The sequence below is a fragment of the Epargyreus clarus genome, unplaced genomic scaffold (assembly GCF_041222505.1).
Source record: "Epargyreus clarus isolate Ecla_fem2 unplaced genomic scaffold, WU_Ecla_fem_2.2 ptg000026l, whole genome shotgun sequence".
NCBI lineage: Eukaryota > Metazoa > Arthropoda > Insecta > Lepidoptera > Hesperiidae > Epargyreus > Epargyreus clarus.
Genome location: NW_027332233.1, coordinates 9,701,502 through 9,723,587, shown reverse-complemented (window position 1 = coordinate 9,723,587; position 22,086 = coordinate 9,701,502). Strand labels below are relative to the sequence as shown.

Here is a 22,086-nt window from a genome sequence, read left to right as displayed (position 1 = left end):
CTACTCGGCACTTGCCACGACTCTCTTACGAGTTCCATAACACGCGGAGAACGGAAAAATCCGGCGAGTTATTAATCAAAATCAACTTTCTTCTATTTTAAAGCATTCAAATGTAACTGAGAGATAAAACATATTCCGCCACCCGACAGAGGACCGCATGTGTATAGTCAAACCATGACACGATAAAGGACGGCCAAAATTGCTTTAATTCTGAACAAATAACATGTTACGCTCTCTTATCTGCATTACACTAGCTTAATCTTGGTTAAAGACATCTATGAATGCCAGATGTGATCCTGGTTATACTACTTATTTCGGAAACTGCCTAGTTATACGAGTATTACTTTCGTACAGGATTTATGGAAAAAGTGCACCTTCTGCTAGGTCAAGCCCTTACCAAACGCAAGCTCCTGGTGACGCCATAACATCGAAAGTATACCAGCTAGCAATAACCCTAATTATTGCTAGCATTGATCGACCATCAACCCAAACTTTAAACAACTTCATAAATTTAGGCCAAGTTCCTATCAGAGCCAGATGAAAATTAAAAAAAAATATATAAAATTATAAGTTATATACTTATAATTTTATATATTTTTTTTCAGAATAAGGTATACAATAATAACATTATGGTAACATTATGGTATTTTAAAAAGTATATAATTTATACTTATTAATTTATTTTATACTATTAAAAAGTATGACTTCTATCGATATTTGTCATAAAATCCCGAAGCGCTGCGACAATACAGTTACCTATTAACTTAATTCTGTGTTGGAGCTGCGCGCGTAACTTTTGTATCATTCAGAAAAACGCAGTTTCATGTGATTTTCATTACGTCCAAAATAAATTCATTTGGATTCAAAACGTAGGGTAATTAAAAGACTAAGATATTAATATTATTTTATTAGCTATAGTTAAAAGGCCACATAGTTGTAATTATAAACCATATATCAATAAAAGTAAATTGTATATACAGTCAGCGATTTGTATGTTGATATTATCACAATATTATATGTAGAAAAAAACATTTTTGTACGTACATTAAAATATTGTTCTCAAAATGCATATTCATTTGAAGAGTAGTGAGAATTATAAAACATTATTAACATTTATATATCGAGAAATAAAACTATGCTTATTCGTAGTTAATATCGAAATAAATAATAAAACACTCATAGTATCTATCTATTAGTAATGGCACTATGTTACTTTATATAATGTGCTCGCTCCATCCGCGTCGACATCTGGAGATGTATCCCTCATATCAAGAAAAAACAAACAAATACACCTAAATAAAATACAGGATGTAACGTTTTATTCGAGAGTTCCAGTATCTTCCCGGTTTATCATCAGATTATTTGATTGTACCATTTTCATTCGAAGATAATACCATTTACCTAAACAATAGGCTTCGCGCTAGCAATGAGTTTTGCGGCCTTTTAGAAAGAATTTATAGAACACACTCTAGATATACATAGTTATAGACAACGCAGACGGAGCAGAGAGCATTATTACAATATAAGTCACCGGTCTAAAAGTAAAAGCATTTATCATACCTAGTTATAATCGTTACCATCAAAGCCTATATAAGGTATACGGCAGTGAAAACGCCTTATGAGATAAAAAAAGGTATCAACAAAACACACACCTTCTAGAGTCATACAAGTATTTGAAATAAAATATATAAAATATTTCCGTAATAATTGTTTATAGAATATTTTAATTTTAAGTGTAAATATTGTAATATATGAATATGAATATATATGTATGAACAAGTCATGTATCAATGTTTATAAGCAAAGCAATGAATGCTATTCCACATTGAATTAATCCTTTAATCTTAAGTTTAGCCTCTAGAATCTAGATGGTATAGCATTTCCTGATTTTTTTAAACATGTTTCATAATATTTAACGTGATTACTTTAAAGAAAGATGACTTTATAAAAAAAACTGTTAAAAAATGTAAAATATAAACGAAATCTTAAAACACCTTGAGATGTGGTAATACGGATTCCTTTCCACCATAGATGTACAAGTTAGCTACCCTAAGCTATGAATGTGTCCACAAATTGCTTTATTTTTTGCTTGTTTTTTTTTAATGAAAAGAATCAATCCTATTGGTGGATTTGATAGACAACCATAAATTAGCTACCTCGCTCATATCTGGTAAAAAAGTAACCTTTTATGCATAATAAAGTCCAAAATATGCAATAATACCTAAACGTTTATTGACTAAAGTTGAATACAGCATGGTTTATTCTGCAATATTATTATTAACATAGTTAGTGTGGTCAAAAACCATGCTATATCCAGTTGCACTCACACTAACACATAAGTACAACGATCACACTCACACATAAGTACAAAAAGCGTACCATCGATATTACACTGAGATTAAAACAGACCTCGTTTTCGAAAATCAATACGTTGATTTCAATTGCAATATGTTAACTTATGGTAGCAAAATCTAGTAACGTTAATTTCAAAAGGCACATTTTTAAGGCATCTTCAATTGAACAGCTCCTAAACTTTCTACATGAAAACATGTCTACTACACGTATAAAATGTATATAATTTATTTACCAAATACTGACAAGTGGTGTCACTACTAAATGCCATCGCCCCATCGATGTCACAATTTCTATGAAAATGACTATTGTAAATCAGATTTAACTCGCAGATCATTATTTTCCGGCGTACGTGGGGTTCTTGAAGGTCGAGGTTGCTTGTTTGTAGATAGGATTTTCTCCCTGCAAAAACGAAAACACAAGGTTAAATAAATTACACAAAATACTTAGATTTTTTGATTAAAAAAGATAATAACCTAGTGATCAGTGTTAGCGTGTTTACGTTACATTAAGTCCGTGACTGAAATTAGAGCAAATGCTAGAAAATAGCACTATTTGCAAGCTTATACGATAATAATAGAAAATTGTGCTATTAAATATATTGCAAAAAGAATAAAAATATACACATGGACTTATTAATTCAAGTTACTCGTAGAAAATAAAGATTAACCTGTGAATTAAAAATAAGGACTAAGAGTAAAAATTAATATTTTTGTCAGTAAATAACATCAGGTGTTACTTTGCGGAAATCCATCTATAATTGTGTATGATTTACTTTTGCATGAACACCTATTTGTGAGGTAGGGTGGGGTATCATACATATTGTAAACGTATTTTCCTTCATTATATACACAAAAATACGTTTAATATTGATAGGGAGTCCTAAAAATTGTGTAGGTGTGCAATTTTAAAACGTTTTTACTAAAATCGCATACTATTCATATTTATTTTCAGTCAAATATACAAGACTATACGAATAATATGTAATGTTGAGTAATAAATTAAAAAAAAATAGAAATTAATTATCACTTGCTAAAACGGTGAAGGAAAACATCGTGAGGAAACCCGCATACCTGAGAGATTTATAAAAAAACAAAATCTCAATGGTATGTGAAGTCTACCAATACGCACTTGGCCTGCGCGGTGGACTATGGCCTAATCCTTCTCATTCTGAGAGGAGACCCGTGCCCAGCAGTGGGACAGTAATGGGTTGATGATGATGATGAGTAATAAATGTTAACTTACGGTGTCCCACTTGGCCATCATGCGTTCCTTTTCAAACCGCGCGAACTCCCGTCTGTCGTGGATGGTGGTGACCATCTTCCACAGCATCAACAGCGCCAGTCCCACCAGAACAATAGCTGCTATCACGCCCAACACTATGCCCAATATGAACACCTGCAAATATATAAAACTTTATACATCACTTAACTCAAAACGAAAGTTAGGCGGCATTCGGTAGGACGTTAATAGAAAAACGTCATGTAAAGAAACAACGTTAAGATCCATGTGCGACATTTTCCCTCTCGTGTGTGTGTCCATACAAGAATCGAGTTTTGATCGATCGAGTATCGTGCGCGCCAGTTTGTATTACTCATGTAAGTAAACATATGAAATAATTTTGGATTGCCGATTACAGAGGAAATAATTTTGGATTGCCGATTATGTATGAAGTAAGGAGAAACTAAAATCTACTACAAAAGGAAAGCAAAATAATTTACCTTTTTAGGGCACTCGTGTTCCTTTTGTGCTCTAATGTTCAACTGCTGGGTTTCATTTAACGAATACACGTACACGTACAGACAGTCTTCCTCGTCGTAGAAACTGCACAAGTGTTCGTTTCGAGATTCATTCGCTAAAAAAAACATAAATATGTCATATTTTTATGTCATGAATAAGTAATTAATTATGTATTACAGCAGCATAGAAGTTTAATGACGTCCTCTTAAACGAGGATGCCAAGGTTCGAAACCATGTACATTGATTTTTTAAAGGTAAGTGCATATGAGAAATAATTCATCACTTGCTTTTTTTAACTATAAAGGAAAGATAGTGAGTAAACATAAATACGTAAGAGGTCAAAAAAGTCTTAATTGACACTTGGACAGTGTAGTTGACTTTCATTTTGTAAAAGGTAGGACCATATCTGTTTCATCGATAAGTTCGACCCTATTTCTAGCGTGGAGCAGTTCTTGGGTTTATGTCGTAGATGCTGGCGCACATACATTTAAGGCAATCTAAGTCTTCAATAGTGGCAATGCATTTGTAGGTTCTATATAGTCTGTTTTATATAGAGATAATTAAATATTTCCGTGGAATTTCCGTTGTGCTGATTTACATACCAACACGTGGACTGAATACACTTTTCATACGTTAATGTTAAAAAAATACAAAATGGTTACCCACCTTCAATCTTGCCCTCCTCGATGACGGGGTAGAGGGCGCAGTCCCCGCAGTCGCGGCCGGCCTCCTCCGGCTTGTACTTGGGCCCGCGCTTGTGCACCTCGCACAGCACACACTCCCTGTAGTTCTCGCACCGCCCCGGACATGTCTGCAACAGGTGCACCAATTAGTATCGTCAGAGTCAATCAGCATATAACCAAAAAAGCATGGTTAGCACAATAAAGTATAGATTACATTATTTCACTTGATATAAACAATATATTTTTGATCGGATGGATGAAATAAAATGAATAGAATAAAAAATATAAAAAAACAAACTATCTTAATTAAGCCATTCAATTAAATACCTAACGTATTAACTAAACAGAGCAGTGTAACTAACAGCGTGAATGAGTCCAGTGAAATTCAGACGTATTTATGGCGCAATATAATAAAATAATACAACAACCAACATAATGTTTCGTCACACCGTACGATGAATCAAAGTTGCAACTACAGTAAATGAAGTAGCATGACCACGAAAAGTTCGTCATCGCTTGATAACAACATTATTATGCATTTACTTACGGGGCACTTGTCACAGAACTTTCCGGAGTAATGGTTTTCATCGTCAACGTCGCACTCGCACTGGCCGCATACACATTTACCGTGACCGCTGCACGTTTTATTATTTTCTGTACAAAAAAAGCACATATAAGTTGAATTATTAAAGTGTGCGTGAAATTTTGATAAATCATATATTAACAGAGTGACTCTAGAAAAATCTTACTATGTATTAGGTTGTATATTACATACATCTCACTGAGTCTGCTGGCTTTTATGTAGATATAAATATAGTGGTTGTGTCGCACGTAAAGTTGTCGCACTCTCCGGACAGTCACAGACCACCTGGTTACAGTAAGGCACAAACCAGGGGAGATGCAGGGCGTGTGGTCCCGCAGACAGCGGCAGGCGGGCCCGGTGTACTCGGGCCGGCAGTGGCACTTGCCGCACACGCACTCGCCGTGGTCGGGCCCCGAACACAGCAGCCCCTTGTTCATGTCGCACGTGAAGTTGTCGCACTCGCAGAACGGACCGGAGATCACCTGGCGTCAATCGATCATTTTGAAAATAGGCCAACGCAACTTAAAATTAAATGAATTTATGGTGGGGATGGGGGCTGTAAATTGTCAGTTTTTGTCAATTTTTTCTTGCATTAATGACAAATGGGAATACGTAGTTATTCAATATTCGAATTCTTGTTCGAGTCATTGTAATAAATATCAATCAATATTACTGCATGCCCGTCACTAGTAATTACGTAGTTAATTGAGTTTTAATATTAAGTAGTTATAAAAATAGTGTAAATTAATTATGATTTCTTTAATAAGTATTTTGCACGTTTTCACAATGAAAGTAATAATCATAATATAATAACGTTTATTCCTCCAAACGTTTTGTACAATATTAAGATTATTATTACACGATGTTGGATTCTTTGAAGAAATGCGTTGTGTTACTCCTGGTATCCATTGTAGAAAATGTATAATAATAGACAATCCCTTGAGAACAAATTACAATATCGAACCTCGAAGCGGTAGTCTGTAGTTATTTGAATCAGTTGATCTGTCAGACCATAAGTTAAAAACAAACCTTGAGCGGATCATCCATCTTATTACACTCGCAGACCCCACACATGCAGGTGCCGCGGTTGGAGCAGAGCGGGCCGGAGCTCGCGTTGGTGGGGCGGCAGCCGCGCTCCTGCTCGAGCGAGCCGCCGCCGTGCGCGGAGCACTCGCAGCCCTTGCCGAAGCGGCCCGGCCGGCACACGCACACGCCGCACGCGCTGATGCCGTGACCGTTGCACACTAGCGGGCTCGCGTCGTACGCCTGGTTTATAGACATGGTATTAATAAGTTTTAATGCACCAAATTTGGTATTTAATATTGTAAAAAAAAATACGCGTAAAATAATTAAAAATTTAATACTTACATGGTGTCCAGGATGTTCACAAGGACAGTCACAAAGCATCTCCAGTTCCACGGTAAGGCTCTCAGAAATACCCACGGGATAGATGGAGAAAGTCTGCTTCCATTTGTTGGGATCTTTCGGGCATTCCTTCAGTGTAATTTCGGCACTGAACTCAACCACATCACCTACCTAAATATACAAATATTCATAAATGTATTTTTAAACCAAAAATGTGTTTATGTAAATGTTTTTTGTTTTTATCTATGTATATGTTTTATGTTTTTATCTTTGTATATTATATTTTATGTATTTATGTAAATGTATTTTTTAAACCAAAATGGAAATACATTGTATTGAAAATCAGAATGTAAAGAAAAGCCGAATTTTTGGGAGTGATAATTACGATCGTTGTCTTGAATGTTTTAATTAAAATGATATAAATTAATCAAATGAGGTAGTTTGAAGGTAAAACATACTTTGAGTCCATCGCATTTGTTCGTCTGCACAACTTTGTTATCCTTAGTGCCGAGACACGATGAGTAATACACTATTTGCACGGCGTCACTCGATGTGTCCTTCATTTCCACCGTTGACGTGATTTTCTGTAAAATAATATGACAATATAGCTATAATCATTACACACATAAAATATTTTCGAAAGGGCTTGAATTTCTGCTTAAGTTCTGTGTTAGATTATTTATCTTAATTACTTTGTATCTGCCACATCTCACTTTAGCTATTTCAGTGTGAAATAATGTAATTATCATTAGACTAGTACATAAATCTACAGTTTTATATATTAGGGATTTTTAAACACATTTGCTTCAAAAAATTCGGTGAAGCAACACATTTCTAATGCAAGCAGGATTAAAATAAAGTCGAATATACACCTGAAACTAAATTAGAATGCTTTATAAATGTATCTTCCCAACCACACCGTTCAAACTAAAACTCAGCAGCTTAACAATTGACACTACAACATCTTGTAATTATTTGCCATAATAACACCACCAAAGTCAAACCATGCAAGTATCTACCACCTCCAAATCGCCAGTTTACTCACGTTATACTGTTCCCGGACGAGGTCGACCACGTTATCGGAGTCCTCGCTAAGGATGCCGCTACTGGAGCCCTCGATGTGCTTGCTGAGCTCCTCGTACACGCTGATCTGTTCCGCCGTCACCGCGAAGATCACGTTGATGGCGTGCTCCTTCACCTGAGTCCATCACACATCACTTTACCAATATGACACCTTTTTACGCGCCTCATAACGCGTAGTCTCAGGTTTTATTTTTATTTTCTAGTAATAGGAGACTAGCGCGCAGTCCACCTGATGGTAAGTGGCTACTGCCGCCCATGTCCATTTGTAATTAGCCCCTAAAAAGATTAAACTCCTTCCTGAGGTTGGCCACAGATACACTGCTACTCTTGAGAACTAAGCTGGAATTCCTCGGAAAAGTATGTATTAACACACCAATCAAACCAGAAAACAGCAGCGTTAATGTATGTGGACTTTCAAGTAAATGTACCAATTAATTATATGTAGTTATAAAGATTGTAAATTAAGTTTTAACAAATACAATTCTATAATTAATATTATAGTCCTTCTAAATTGAAATCGAACACTAGGCTATCTTTATTTAGTCATAGGCCATATGTCGTGATTGGTTATTGCACCATAAACTTATAAGTGCATCAGAGAATTGGAACACAGCGACAAGAAGATAACATTTGCGACATAGTTATAGGCAAATTGAATAAATAATTAGCAGTGCCTATACATCGAATATTAATCAAACACGATTTAGTTTTAACCGGCTACAGTATTATTTATTAGACGAACTACTTGAAAAGATAATATATTGAAGTATATCTTTTCTATTTCATTTTTACCCGACTGCCAAGGAAGGGTTATGTTTTTCGCGCGTATCTTGTATGTTTGTCTTTCTTTATTTGATCCGATCTAACAAACGGCTGGATGAATTTCAACAGTTAAGGTGTCATTATATTTGTCTCAATGACCCGAGTGTCCTTAGATAGGTATTAGTAAAAAAAAATCAAAATGGCGGATTTTTGGCGCGAAATAGTAACACATTTAAAAAAAAAAGTTAACCGAACCTATCGAGTAGGGTATCAAATGAAAGGAAATTAAACGGAGATTATAAAAACATATTTGTATATATATATAAAACAGCAAGTTGACTGACTGACTGACTAACTAAATGACTTTTTCATATTTCAGAAATCAACGTAAAGCCTAAACCAAGGATCTTACAGTTCTGAAATTTTGCACATAGGTTCACTATATAGCGTGAATAAGTACTAAGAAAGGCATTTTGGAAATTCTTCCCTTAAGAGGGTAAAATAGGGTAAAACAGTTTTTTTGAAATCCTTTAATTTTTAAATAACTACTATAAAATATTGTATTTGGCTTTCTGGATAGGAACAAGGACGCACTTATTTATCCCCTTCCGAAAAATCAACCCCGTAGAAGGTAAAATAAGGGATACAAGTTCATTTGAACAATCGTCAATTTTGAAGCAAACACTATGAAATTTTGTATTAGGCTTGTTGGATAAAAATAATGAAATTCTACCTCTAACGAGGTAAAATAATGACCGAAACTTTATTTACTAAAGTTATATACCGTAAATGGTGGATTTTGTCACGAAATAGTAACACGTTTTAAAAAAAGTTACCCAACCTATCGAGTAGGGTGTCAAAATAAAGGAATTTAAGAGGAGATTACACATGCATTATATAATATATCTTATATGTAAAATTCTTGTGTTAGTAACCGTACTCCTTCCGTTCGAAACAGGTTTACCGATTTTCACCAAATTTTATATACATATTATATAGGTCTGAGAATCGGCCACTATCTATTTTTTTACCGCTAAGTGATAAGGGTTATTCACCCTTAACATTTTTTATTTATATGGCAACACAACGTTTGCCGGGTCAGCTAGTACATATATACTCGTATATACACATCGAGATGACTGTCTGACTAAATGACTGCGTTACTGTGCCAGAGATCAACGCAAAGGGAAACCGCTAAACTTAAGCGTGCTGGAATTTTACACATAGGTTCTTTATATAGCGTAAATGAGCACTACGAGGATAAAATAGGATAATATTGTTTGAACATCTTTTGTTTTGAAGCAGACACCTACTACGAAACTTTGTATTTGGCTTTCTGGATAAAAATAATGAAATGCCTATTTCACTGCTTTTGGAAATTCTACTTCAGCCTCTTTGGTGCAGTCGGGTTTTTGATTTTTTAAATTAATTTCTTTTTTATTGAAGCAGAAAACAAACATGTAGTACATCTGATGGTAAGTGATCTCTGCCTCTCGTGGGCATCAGTAATCAACCCCAAATATTGAATTATCTGCGGTTGGTCACAGATTTCATGGTACCATTGAATACTAAACGATAACGCCTTGTGTATTGGACATTCCTATTTTTTATCATTTAACATAAACACACACATACACATGCAAAACAGTGGTTTTCTTACCTATTATATAGTTAAAATACGCGAATGAAAAAGTGTCATAAAAATATATGAACAATCATACCTTGAGATTAATTTGAGAGATACTGGGATAGTCCTGAATAGTCGAGTGTGTGTACGAGTTGTTTTCCATGTGGCATTCTCCATCGTTCGGCGGAATGATGCCTCCGAGCTGTAAAAACATTTGCGTGTTATTGATAAGAAATAAAAATATAATTTACAATTGCGTTGGATCCTTTGTAAAGGAATAAATTCTTAGCAACAATAAAATAAATAAACAGTGATAGCCTAGTGGTTGTGGAAATTTAACCTGTAGGTCGAGGGGTCCCTGGTTCAAATCCCAGGCACGAGCCTCTAATTTTTCATTTAAGTCCATGTTAGATTTAATTGACATATTTTGCTCTAACGGTGAGAAATCCAGCAATCAGATATGAGAGATCAGTTCTTTAAAAATATGTCGCATTTGGCCAGCACGATAGACTACGGCCTAATCATTCTGAGAGGAGACCCGTGCTTAATGCGGTATGAATACCACGTAACCGCGTCGCTCCCACGGCACTGGGTACCTTTTGAAGGTTCCCTTAGTCAACAAAAAAGGACCATTGATGACATCCAACATTACCTTCCCGTCCCCGGCGTGGTGGAAGCCAGCGTCTGTGGAGAACACGAGCAGGCGACGCGCGTGCTCGCGCCAGCCGATCTCGTTCTTGCACACCACCACCTGCATGATCGCGTCGAAACCGCCCTCCGGAGCGTCTAAGTTACCTGAGACGTTTGCGCGCGCTACTGCTTTCTGATGACAAACAATATTACATAACGCTTAAAAATAATTATATTAATAACTATATAGGTTTCAGATTAAGAATCATGCCCGACACGTTTGCACACGCTATTGCTCTCTGATAACAATAATATTTTATAACGCTTAAAAATAATTATATTAATAACAATATAGGTTTCAGATTAAGAATCATATTCATCATATACGAGTAGTTATGTAGGTTTAAGATTTACATCAGGCTTTCAAAAAAATATGAAGTAAGAGCGATGATTGAATAGGATAGAGCTGCAGCGTTGAAAAGCTGTAATTTTCGTTTTTTTTTTTTTTTTTTTATAATATAAGAGTAGCAGACGAGCATGCAGTCCACCTGATGGTAAGTTGGTACCGCCGCCCATGGACATCTGTAATCAACCCCAGATAGGATTAGATATTCCTACCTACGGTCGACCACAGACGCGCCGCTACCCCTGAGGACTAAGCTGGAACGCCTCGGAAAAGTCTGTCTCCCTTACCACACCCTTCAAACCGGAACACAGCAGTAGCCTAACACTGCTGTTATTAGGTAGAAATAAGTGTGTTAGGTAGTAATTAGTTTCGATCTCTGCCTTTGGAAGTTCAGGGCTCAAATTGCATCTTAAATTTTTCGTAATTACGTGAAATCTACATATCCAGGATCTGTTATTTTTAAATGTGTATGTCTACAAATATGCACGTGACTAGTATGATGAGCCTAAGCTTCGCATAAAGGACAGCCATATCCAACAGTGACATAATAATTAGTTAATGATGGTGAGTGAATTTAAAGAAGGAACTAACCTAGAAATTATGTTTCTCTGATAAACATATGGTGTTCAAAAATGAAACACTCGAATAGCTCCAGTTTTATGTAATATCTATATCAAAACAAATATGAATATACTTACATCGAAGAAATCAGTGTCGTTGCTAAGCGACATTTGATTCTGATAACCATAAGGCGCCGCACAGCCATCACATGGAGAAATCAAACTGTAAATAAACATAGTCTTATAATGACATAGTCTCATAGTAACATGGTCTTAAAATGGTTACATTGAAACAGTTTGTTTTTACAAAAGAAAAACTAGATAATGTTATTGAAATATGTTCACGGACGAGCGGAAAGCGATTGTGTGTATGACTAAATTTAAGAATGATTCAGTGTGGCTAGATGTGAATTTAATCAATGTATATTGCAATGATCTTTTTCCCAATTGTTCATAGTCCAAAACAGAAGTCCTGGGTTTAGTTCCAAACGTAACTGATTGCTTGAATTAGAGTTTATGTAAATACTTTATTTTTGTTGCTTTACTGGCACCCATAACAAGCCAATCCTCTGCGATATAAAGGATTGAAAATTTATTCCGGGTATTTATTCGTATTAGAATACTTACTTCTTCGGCACAGTCGACACATAAGGCATCACTAGTTTATCGACGAAAGAACCAAAACCGATGCGGAAATTCGAAGTAATATTCCTCATGGTGCTGGACAGCAAGCTTCCCAGGGTACTGAGTTTTTCCTTATCGTTCCTCATGGATCGACTCAGGTCCATGAGGTAGTAGAGATCGACCGGGTAATCCTGAGCCTGGGCGTACGCAAACGTCATCTTTTGCATTTGATCTGAAATTAAGAAAGTCTTGAATTTATGATGTCCACTTTAAGGGCTCGTACACAAAACTGTGATGCGACGTCGCATTGTAAAAATCTGCGAGCTCCCTCGACGCATCGCAAAATCTTGCGAATTAATTTGCATCGCGCATTCCTGCGATCTTTCGTCACACTTGTTGACGCCATTTTTAGTTAGTTCTGAGACAGCGTGTGGGGAAGATGCACAGACCTGTATTTGTTGGCTGGGAAGACGTATACTTTAATATAAAAAATGATAAAGTACGACGTTGACTTTTCATATTACTGATTGAGGAACGAGACTCTTTGGGAAACTAAATATAAAATAAATGATATGTGATAAATGGATGAACTCAAAATCTTCTTTGTTACTCTTTCCTGTATCTCCTAAGCAAAAACAAAAGTGCACACTTCTTTTTACGATCCATGTCACGACCTAATTTTCAAAATACCTTCCGTACAGTTGACGGTTGTCGGAAGAATGGTCACCCTGGGAGACGCTATGCTGCACCATATCGCATCGCAGCAATTCGTGTCGCAATTTTCTGCGTTGCGAATTTGCGTCGCGTCGCATCGCAGTTTTGTGTACGAGCTCTATGTAGGCTGTACCGCATGCTTTATAGATATCGGTGTTCACATTTTGTTTGCATCATAAAGATCCGCTGTCTTTTTACTTATTTTACTGAGTCGGCAGTCATTTTACTAAATTTAAACAAATAATGTTAAAAAATTAAAGATACACATAGCTAAATCTTTTTATTCATCGTTTTATTTTCTAATAAATTTATACTAGGATTATAAGCAATATGAGACTTCGGGGTATTTTTCATGACGGATCTATTCAGTGATTCAATGATGATACATACACGTTTATACGAGGTAACGTATAAACGTGTTTATTATTGATGGGGAACTCATTTAACGTTTTCCTTAATAAAGATACGCGGTATATTAACTTACTCATTCTTAACTGCAGTTTAACCCTCTGTGGTTTGATTTGAACCAGATTTTCGCCACCGGCTGCGCCTGCAGCTCCCATGTAACCTCCCCCCTTCACACTACTGCCTCCACTACTGCTCATAGTTTCTTCGAAATACGAGGATTCCATGCTCATTCTGCTTCGAGCTGCAAAAAATAGTACATGGTCATGTAAAACATTCATTACAATTGCTACAATATTTAACGTTTTCTTACAAGGTGCTATAGGTATTGTGAGAGTTTGTGGTACATGCCATATGTCATGTACACAAAAACATCGTTGAAAAATACTGTACTGTTTACGTAATATTACCTCGTGTGAGCTCTCTGTCGAATGTCGGATCGATCGAATACTGATTGTCGGGGTTGAAGATGTAGGCTTCATCGCAGCCGGCGGTGCCGCCCTCCATCGCGGGGTTGAAACATCGTGGGCCGTTGAACTCGGTGGCGAAGCACCACGCGCAGGTGGCGGTCCGCGCGCACTCGCTGCACGTGGTCTTGCCCGAGCACGGGTTCTGGGCCAGCAGCTGCTCCACGCGTTGCGCCCAACACGAGAGGAACAGCCCCGCCCACACGCACAGCAATAACGTCGATCGGTGCGTGTTCATTTTGGATTCGTTTCGTTGCGATTTCTAATTACTGTAACAATACAAAGGCTTGTTGAGGCTTTCGTATTGCATTTTTTTTGCTAAATAAACAAACATAAAACATAATTAACGAACCAATTGAGCTTTTAAATGTATAAACTAAATCATAAAATAAAATTTAAAAAGTATTTCTTATCACATTAGTTGTTATTTATAAGTCAAATGCATTAAAAAGATAAGCCTTGAAACTTCCACTTTACAGATAATTGCCTATTTAATCTGCTAATAGGGTTACAAAAGCAATTTTTGTAACCCTATCTTAAAATCACATCTACCTCTTTAAGCTAAATTAACTGTTTAGTGGCAGAACGGGCAACTTCTGTTATTTTCCCATGTAGGTTTTACTTTTATGTAGTAAGAGTTGTGAGTATGCTTTGTACAACTGTGGTTTGGGCTTCCACCTGTGGGCGGGAGCGAGCGCGGGATAGAAAGGGCGCCGCCCACGCAGCGAGATCGAGGTCGCATCGTCCAGCGCAGCATGCCACTACACAACAATCTTGCATATTCATACTCTTAATATCGCCTACAGTAGGCCTAACGTAGCCGGATCACAAAAAATATAGTATGATTTATCAACTTTTATTAAATGTTTAGTTCGTCACTTTGTAGGAACTAGGTAATCCTCATAACTACTAAACCGGTCTCTAGAGTGTTCATGGAGAAACTATTCTAATGAAATTGGTAAAATAGGCTTTCTTGGAATTCCACAAGTACAAAGACGCAGGAAATAGTAAGAAAAAGTACAAGAACACAGGAAAATTCGCGCTAAAACCTCATCTTATCTACAAACAATAATAATTGGAATTGGCAGCCAACATTGTATTCAAACTCATTAATGTAAAGTTGATGAAATCATTATTATTAGTCATATCCTCAATGCGTTTGTTACGGAAGACTCGATAATAATTATTTTTAATGTAAAGGTATTATGATTAATGCATGTCTCATTACTAAAAAGAAATTCTGTTAACACTTACGTATTATTTATTATTATTTAAGCCAAAATTATTCTCCTGAAACATTTTATTATTTTTCAAAGCACCATAGAAAGACAGCCTTTAGAAAGGGCATAATTATGTATATTTCAGTAATAATCAATTCCAGTTGTCTTAAGCTATTTATTCGCTCATAAATTATGTTCGTAATTTCGTAGGATATTAACAGCTGTGAACTTTTGCCCGATATCCGGTCTACAATCAATCATACTTTTGGTTAGGAATAGATGTATCAAATAGACTCCGTTCCGGTTTTACATATTTATAGAAATTAAAAAATTAATTATCTCTTGCTAAACGGTGAAGGAAACCGGCATACCTGAGATTTATAAAAAAAAAAAGAAATCTCGAAGGTAAGTCTACCAATACGCACTTGGCCAGCGCGGTGGACTATGGCCTGATCCGAGAGGAGACCCGAGCCCAGCAGTGGGACAGTAATGGGTTGATGATGATGATGATGATATTTATACAATATTTATTACTAGCTGACCCGGCAAACTTTGTACCGCCTCGTAATCTATTTATCAAATACATTTCAAATAAAACATATAGCCTATGTTACTCGTGGATAATGTAGCTTTCGAATGGTGAAAGAATTTTTAGAATCGGTCCAGTAGTTTTTGAGCCTATTCATTACAACCAAACAAACAAACAAAGTTTTCCTGTTTATAATATTAGTGTAAAACTTAGTAGTTTAATAAACTTTTCCTTCTAAAGCATGCAAATAATTATAGTGGATATCCACAAGAAAATATACTCTCTAAGATTATTAAAGCTGAACTGAGAATTTTACTTACAGTTAAGTTACAACTCCTTGAGAAATTCAGTCTTAAAATTTTAAATTAAGTACTATACAAAAACAGATAGTTCTATTATTAGCTCACTGCACACTAAATGAGTCTTCGGAGTGGAGAATAAAGTTATGTTTGGTAACACTTCTTATCGCATCAATGTCACATCATACAAAAAGGATAAGTATTCCTTGCAACACCATTTATATATTCGCGCTATCATTTGATGAATCTTACTACGATCCAGGTAGGTACTTGCAACGAATACAACTCGTGTTTGTTCATAGCATTATTATAGCACTAACAAGTTCAATTACTGTAGTTTAACCATTATCTGGGGCACTTTTTACACAGTTTTATTCGATATAAAAACGCGCGGACTGTTGCGCGCGACCAGTCCGCGGCGGATACACGCGTGACTAATTGTACAGAAAATAACTTTGTCAGCGTATGATACAACGGCGCCGTCACCGTTCCTTCTTGGAACCGATACACGGTCAATAAGACTGATGACTTTGACGAGTATGATTCGCAGCCCGCAGACGTAGGTCAAGTTAGCCAGACCTTCGAACGCTTCGAGGAAAATTAAGACATTTACGTACAACTTTTGAGTAAAACGTATGTGTAAACATATTAGTATATTATATCCTACGCCTGCCCAAAACATAAAGTCTCTGAATTGTTCAAGAAATCGCCGGACGCAAGACGATAAACAAATGAAGTTATGAAGATAAGCGAGATTTAGAATAATCGAACAGGCCCATAATTGAATTGTATCGAAGCCGATTTTAATTGGTACGAGTGCTTTATAAAATCAAACGCACTAAGTTAATGTTTCGTGAACCGAAATTAATGATGCCAGATTTTAGACCTAATTCTTGTTTGATTTTATTATTAGTAAGATAGTTATCATTGTACTTATATATTTTTATCAGTTTATGTTTATATCCCACTCATCATCGTGGTATAGTCCGCGCCAAACTGCTAGTCCGCTGTGAAGTTGTTGCGAGCAGATGTAGTTAAACAATTTGCTATGGCGACGAGACTCATTTCTATAATCAGAGCGGACTAGCAGTTTCGCGCGGACTATATCCTATTAGATTTTTGTTTTCATTTTGCAATCTTTTTTAAATACGTCAGAAAATATACATTTTTGCAGTAACATAAATTCATATTTTCTTGAAGCTTATGTTTAAATGAATACGAATCAATGCTGCCTTGTTTAACACAAAAACCGGTGTGTTGTAGGTCGTATAAATTACGTCACAACTCATAACCAGCACACATTATGATGACTCAAATAGCGCGGCTCCGTTAAGATTTTTTACGCCTATTAAGAATTTATTTAAAACCATTCATATTTTTCTAATGACGGTTTACTACTTTTCGTGCTTAAAGGAAAACAAAGGCCAAGTGATAGGATGGTTCCGTTCCATCATGAAATTGTCTCTTGTATGGGAACCCTCCAACTTTTATTTTTATTACCTATTTTTTTGTTACATACACATACTGTTTAAATATCAAATGTTTATAATATATAATATAATAACTGTACTGTAGTAGTTAGCCGTATTTTTCCCGAGCCAAAGAATTCAATTCCAGGAGACCGGCATTTACTGCGAAATTATGTATCTAATACGGTCAAGTGCGGTAACAACCGCGAAATCCCCCTATTAGAGGAAGTTTATGATATAGAAGAATGATTTATTTGTTAATACCAATATTTGAATAAAATCATGTTGGCTTAAAAATGTACATTAAACCAATGTAATAAGTTCTCTATCATTTCCATAGATTAGTAAAGATACTTCGCCGCCTTGAAATTGAATGAAGCCACAAACGGCTTCTTAGTAAGTTATTTTTTTTTAATTCTTGACAAATAAAAACATTTTTAGAAAAAAATTACGAATAAATAACCAATACTGCGTAATTTACATAATAAATAAATAATTATGTCAAATATTTTAGGGTAATTTTAGCATGGAGACGTGGCAAAACTTTTTTACGCAACTATTTAAATTCTCAAAACTGGGTATATTTTCTTGTTAGGAGTGAGTAATCTTTACTAATCTATGATCATTTCAGTCCTCTTAAATTCTTTAGGTCCACCCGTTCGTCTAGTCCGCAACACATTATAATAAAATAACGCAGTGCGGTGTGAGAGTAAATATTACGTAATATTTACGCCGAGGAGATGCAGCACTATGTGCATTTGACAGTGTGAACTAAACTTTATTTTTCATTTTAAATTTCCAATGGAAAGTTTAGCATCTTTCAAACAAACTTATCTAGTTAAACGTTTTTGAAAAAGAACATCATAGTAATTATTTTTTTGTAATTGTATGAAAAGTCCCTAAGATTCAAATTTCTAATGCTATTAAATTTGTAATTCCGTTCCGATCTATTCTACCATTTATTTGTAAATAAAAACTTGAAGATTTATTTTGTCTGCCGCACACAAGGGAAGGCAAAAGTAATACGTATTGGTGATTTTTTAAATTTTAACTGTTCACAAAAGCGTTACGCCCTTGCTCTTTATATATAAAATGCGTAAAATGGAATAGCATATTGCTGTTCCGACCTTATTTAATCCGCGTATCTGCCGTACCGTACTACGTATTTTTTATAATTTAAACCGCATACCAATTAGATAGCGCTAAGGATTTAATCATTATAACAGAACCGTACCCCCTATACAGTGCGGCCTGCAGCAAGTTGCCATATATCGACGATAACGGTGGAGGGTGCAGCGGGGTGAACGACCTCTCCCGTTCGCTCCGGCGGCCGCGCCACTACGATATACATACCCTTGCTATAGGATATCGGCTGCAAAAACGCGCCCTTTCACGTCATAATGAAAGACAATGGCTTATTTGATTTTACGGAGGAATGCGGCAGTTCACTTTTGGTTATATCCGCAAGTTTTAATACAAACGAAAGAATTTTCAATAAACTACATTTTTAACACTACAAAAACGAGTACTCATGGTTTTAATTGACTATGTGCCGAGATATTTTAATATTTCTGGTTAAATTTCAAACCAGCGTTAAATAATTTTCAACACGCGCGATCTTAAAGTGCGCACTAGATTCGGAAATCTACTCCATCTATTTTTATGTTGTGTTATTATTTAATTTACCAAAATGTTATAATTACTTTCATAGTAGTTCCATCTTCATCTGTAAAACGTCCTATACATTTAAGATTCTTATTAAAATTTTATACAGCAGTAATTGACTTGGTACTTGGTAATGGTAATTAATGGTACTTGTACAATTAATGGTCATTATGAGGTTGTAATGTGGTTTTAATATTTTTTTAATAATATTCTTAGCAAATGAGCATGTGATCCACCTGATGATAAGTGGCTACTGTGTCTCATGCACATTGTTATGAATACTAGGTATTCCACAATTCTGCTCATGCCCACATATGCATTGATTTTTTTTACAGACAAGTAGCAAACATAGATAAGTAAAGATTACTCACTCCTAACAAGAAAATGTACCCAGTTTTGAGAATTGAAATAGTTGCGTAAAAAAGTTTTGCCACGTCTCCGTGCTAAAATGTCCCTAAAATATTTGAAATAATTATTTATTTAGTATGTAAATTACGCAGTATTAGTTATTTATTCGTAAATTTTCTCTAAAAATGCTCTTATTTGTCAAGAATTCAAAAAAAGAACTTACTAATAAGCCGTTTGTGGCTTCATTCAATTTCAAGGCGGCGAAGTATCTTTACTAATTTATGGTAGCAAACAAGCTTGCACTCCACCTGATGGTAAACGGCAACTGTCACTCACATAAAACTTTGACCAACTCCATATAGAACGGGTTCTAATTGACGGCAAATGATCTAAGGTTGTCTGTATATAAGCTGACCTCATATGTATGTAAGCTAGCATCACCTCTGTCCTACTTTATGCTAGAAATCTGTGGCAGTGGTACTTCTGCCGCTGAACCAAACAAGCTCTACCACATTTTTTGGATTCAATTATATTATTCCTCCTTTTATGGAAAAGGAGGAATAATATAATTGAATTGCAAGCTAGAGTACCTGCCGAATGATGGCATTCAGCAGGTACTTTACCTTGCCACTAATGCAGTATTTCTATTTTTATATGTATACTATAACGTAAACAGGTAATATCATAATATGTTTCCATACTAGATATATCTAAATAAATGGACCATCTTAGGTCCCCAGAAATAGCATCTGAAATTATTTTCATTTACAATCCCTGTTCTATATGGAGTCAGTTACAGATGTCCATGGACCGCAGTGCCACTTACCATGAGGTGCAATTCATACTCTGAATACTGCATTGGGTACACCAGTCTTAATGGGAACCCTACGGTTTCACCAATGAAACCAGTGACAATAGCTATCAAGATGACCTTCATGCAGCTATTTATTTTTAAAAACCTGTTTTCAAGTTAAGTATTCATAACCTTTTTTATGTTTATTAGTTATCCGAGGTACTGCTTAACATTTGAAAACTAGGACCTTAAGCCTACATATTAAGTAAACATAATCCTTTGATCAACAATAACTGGATCAACTTTTTTATAATTTATAATAATACTTTAGTTACTTTTTAACTTAACATAAATTACTTACTTATCAAGAGCTGATTGTTTATAAACAGCTGAGAGATAAATATAAAATATAATGAAACTTATCATTAAATAACATTTTTAAACTTACTTTATACTGTAAGTGCTGTAGGTAAATTGTAAGTACCTACTTAATATGTTTTTTATTAATTATCTACAAGAATGGCGTCATTTTTACACATATCACAGCTAAATTTACGTATGGCTCATGACTATATGTGCGGGCGTGGTAATTTGCAATCGCCCTTCAGCTTTACGCTAGAGAAAAACTACGCTTTAAGTGAATGTAGACTAAAACAGGGACAATTTTGGATGATAAAAGCATATTGAGGTCACTCTGAAGCAGTAAATGTATAGGATGAGTAAACTCCTGAACATTTCCTTACAAGGCAGACCCAGTAAATGGTAATAGTACTCCAGTTACTCACCTGTTTACACAGTCATTAATGTTAACTTAAAAAACACAGTAAACATTTCAAAACCACTAAATGTTTTTACTATATACAGCTACACACACATTCGAACTCTACAGGCATATACAAACTTAAAATAATCGAATATACAACAACAAATAATAAAATAGCACAAATTCTGATTCAATCAAACCACTAGTCAAACGAAACGAGGGCAACTTCACTCACTTCAATGTTTGTCAAGTCAGTACTGTCAATACACTCAGTAAGAATTAACCAATCCGAATTCAGAAAATGAAGTCCAGTTGTCAGTATTACCAGATATAAAATAATTTCAAAAAACTTTTTCATTCGGCGAATTAAGGTTTGTTCACATGTGATAAGATATAACTTTTCCAAATATTTTGAATACATAACTATTATGCAGTGCTTGGTGCATAAATTTGGTAATAGAGCTTGGATCTTATCTAGCGTGAGACTACTGTGTATCCACATAATATACCCTCAGTCTTGCAAATATAACGTTTTCCGTCAATTTTGTGACCTAAATATATACATTGTAAAAAAAAACTTTTCTTAGTAAGACATTGCTCGCAATTAACATGATCATTGTACAAAACTGCAAATGGCTAATACAACTTGGTATATTCAATATGTAGTAAAGTACTATTTGCTTTACAAAATACAAAGAGAACAGGCGCCATGTTGATTTTTTTTCATAAAATCGTTTGGAAAACTGTCAGTGACATAATTTCTATAACTTTCTAACATGTGCGTTATAATATATTTTTAAATGGTAAATTTTGATTATGAACTCCATTACAAAAAACTTGTAAATCATGCAATGATGAGTAGTAATTCTAGTGAAGTATTGTTTCTAGTAATAGTTGATGAAACTGACCAATAGCAACATGTGTGCAAGCCCTTATATTTATTTTGCGCTATTTTTATTTTATTTTTTCTAAATAATGAAATTTAATATTATCCTTTTG

General features: G+C 35.3%; 1 protein-coding gene across 2 annotated transcripts; it reads right to left on the bottom strand.

Moving 5' to 3' along the window:
• Positions 1–892: 892 nt before the first annotated feature.
• On the bottom strand, positions 893–21,341 carry mys (position-specific antigen beta subunit myospheroid). Of its 2 annotated transcripts, none has more exons than XM_073088361.1 (17): positions 21,110–21,341; positions 13,945–14,270; positions 13,614–13,778; positions 12,419–12,647; positions 11,930–12,014; positions 10,848–11,018; positions 10,290–10,397; positions 7,769–7,921; positions 7,182–7,307; positions 6,727–6,894; positions 6,388–6,624; positions 5,666–5,840; positions 5,323–5,429; positions 4,759–4,903; positions 4,074–4,207; positions 3,598–3,750; positions 893–2,754 (listed from the first exon to the last, which is right to left on the bottom strand). In XM_073088361.1, the coding sequence occupies exons 2-17, from the start codon at positions 14,237–14,239 to the stop codon at positions 2,689–2,691; spliced, it is 2,517 nt and encodes an 838-aa protein (XP_072944462.1). In that variant the 5' UTR covers positions 14,240–14,270; positions 21,110–21,341; the 3' UTR covers positions 893–2,688. The 2 variants fall into 2 exon arrangements, with proteins under 2 accessions (XP_072944462.1, XP_072944463.1); XM_073088362.1 differs by lacking the exon at positions 21,110–21,341 and adding an exon at positions 16,071–16,497.
• Between the last annotated feature and the right edge of the window lie 745 nt (positions 21,342–22,086).

Coding starts and splice junctions, on each gene's coding strand:
- mys (XM_073088361.1), bottom strand. CDS start 14,239: ATGAACACGCACCGATCGACGTTATTGCTGTGCGTGTGGGCGGGGCTG. Junction 7,922..10,289: donor TCTCTCAAATTAATCTCAAG/GTATGATTGTTC, acceptor TGATGGACTCAG/GTGAAGGAGCACGCCATCAA. Junction 3,751..4,073: donor AACACGAGTGCCCTAAAAAG/GTAAATTATTTT, acceptor ATATATTTGCAG/GTGTTCATATTGGGCATAGT.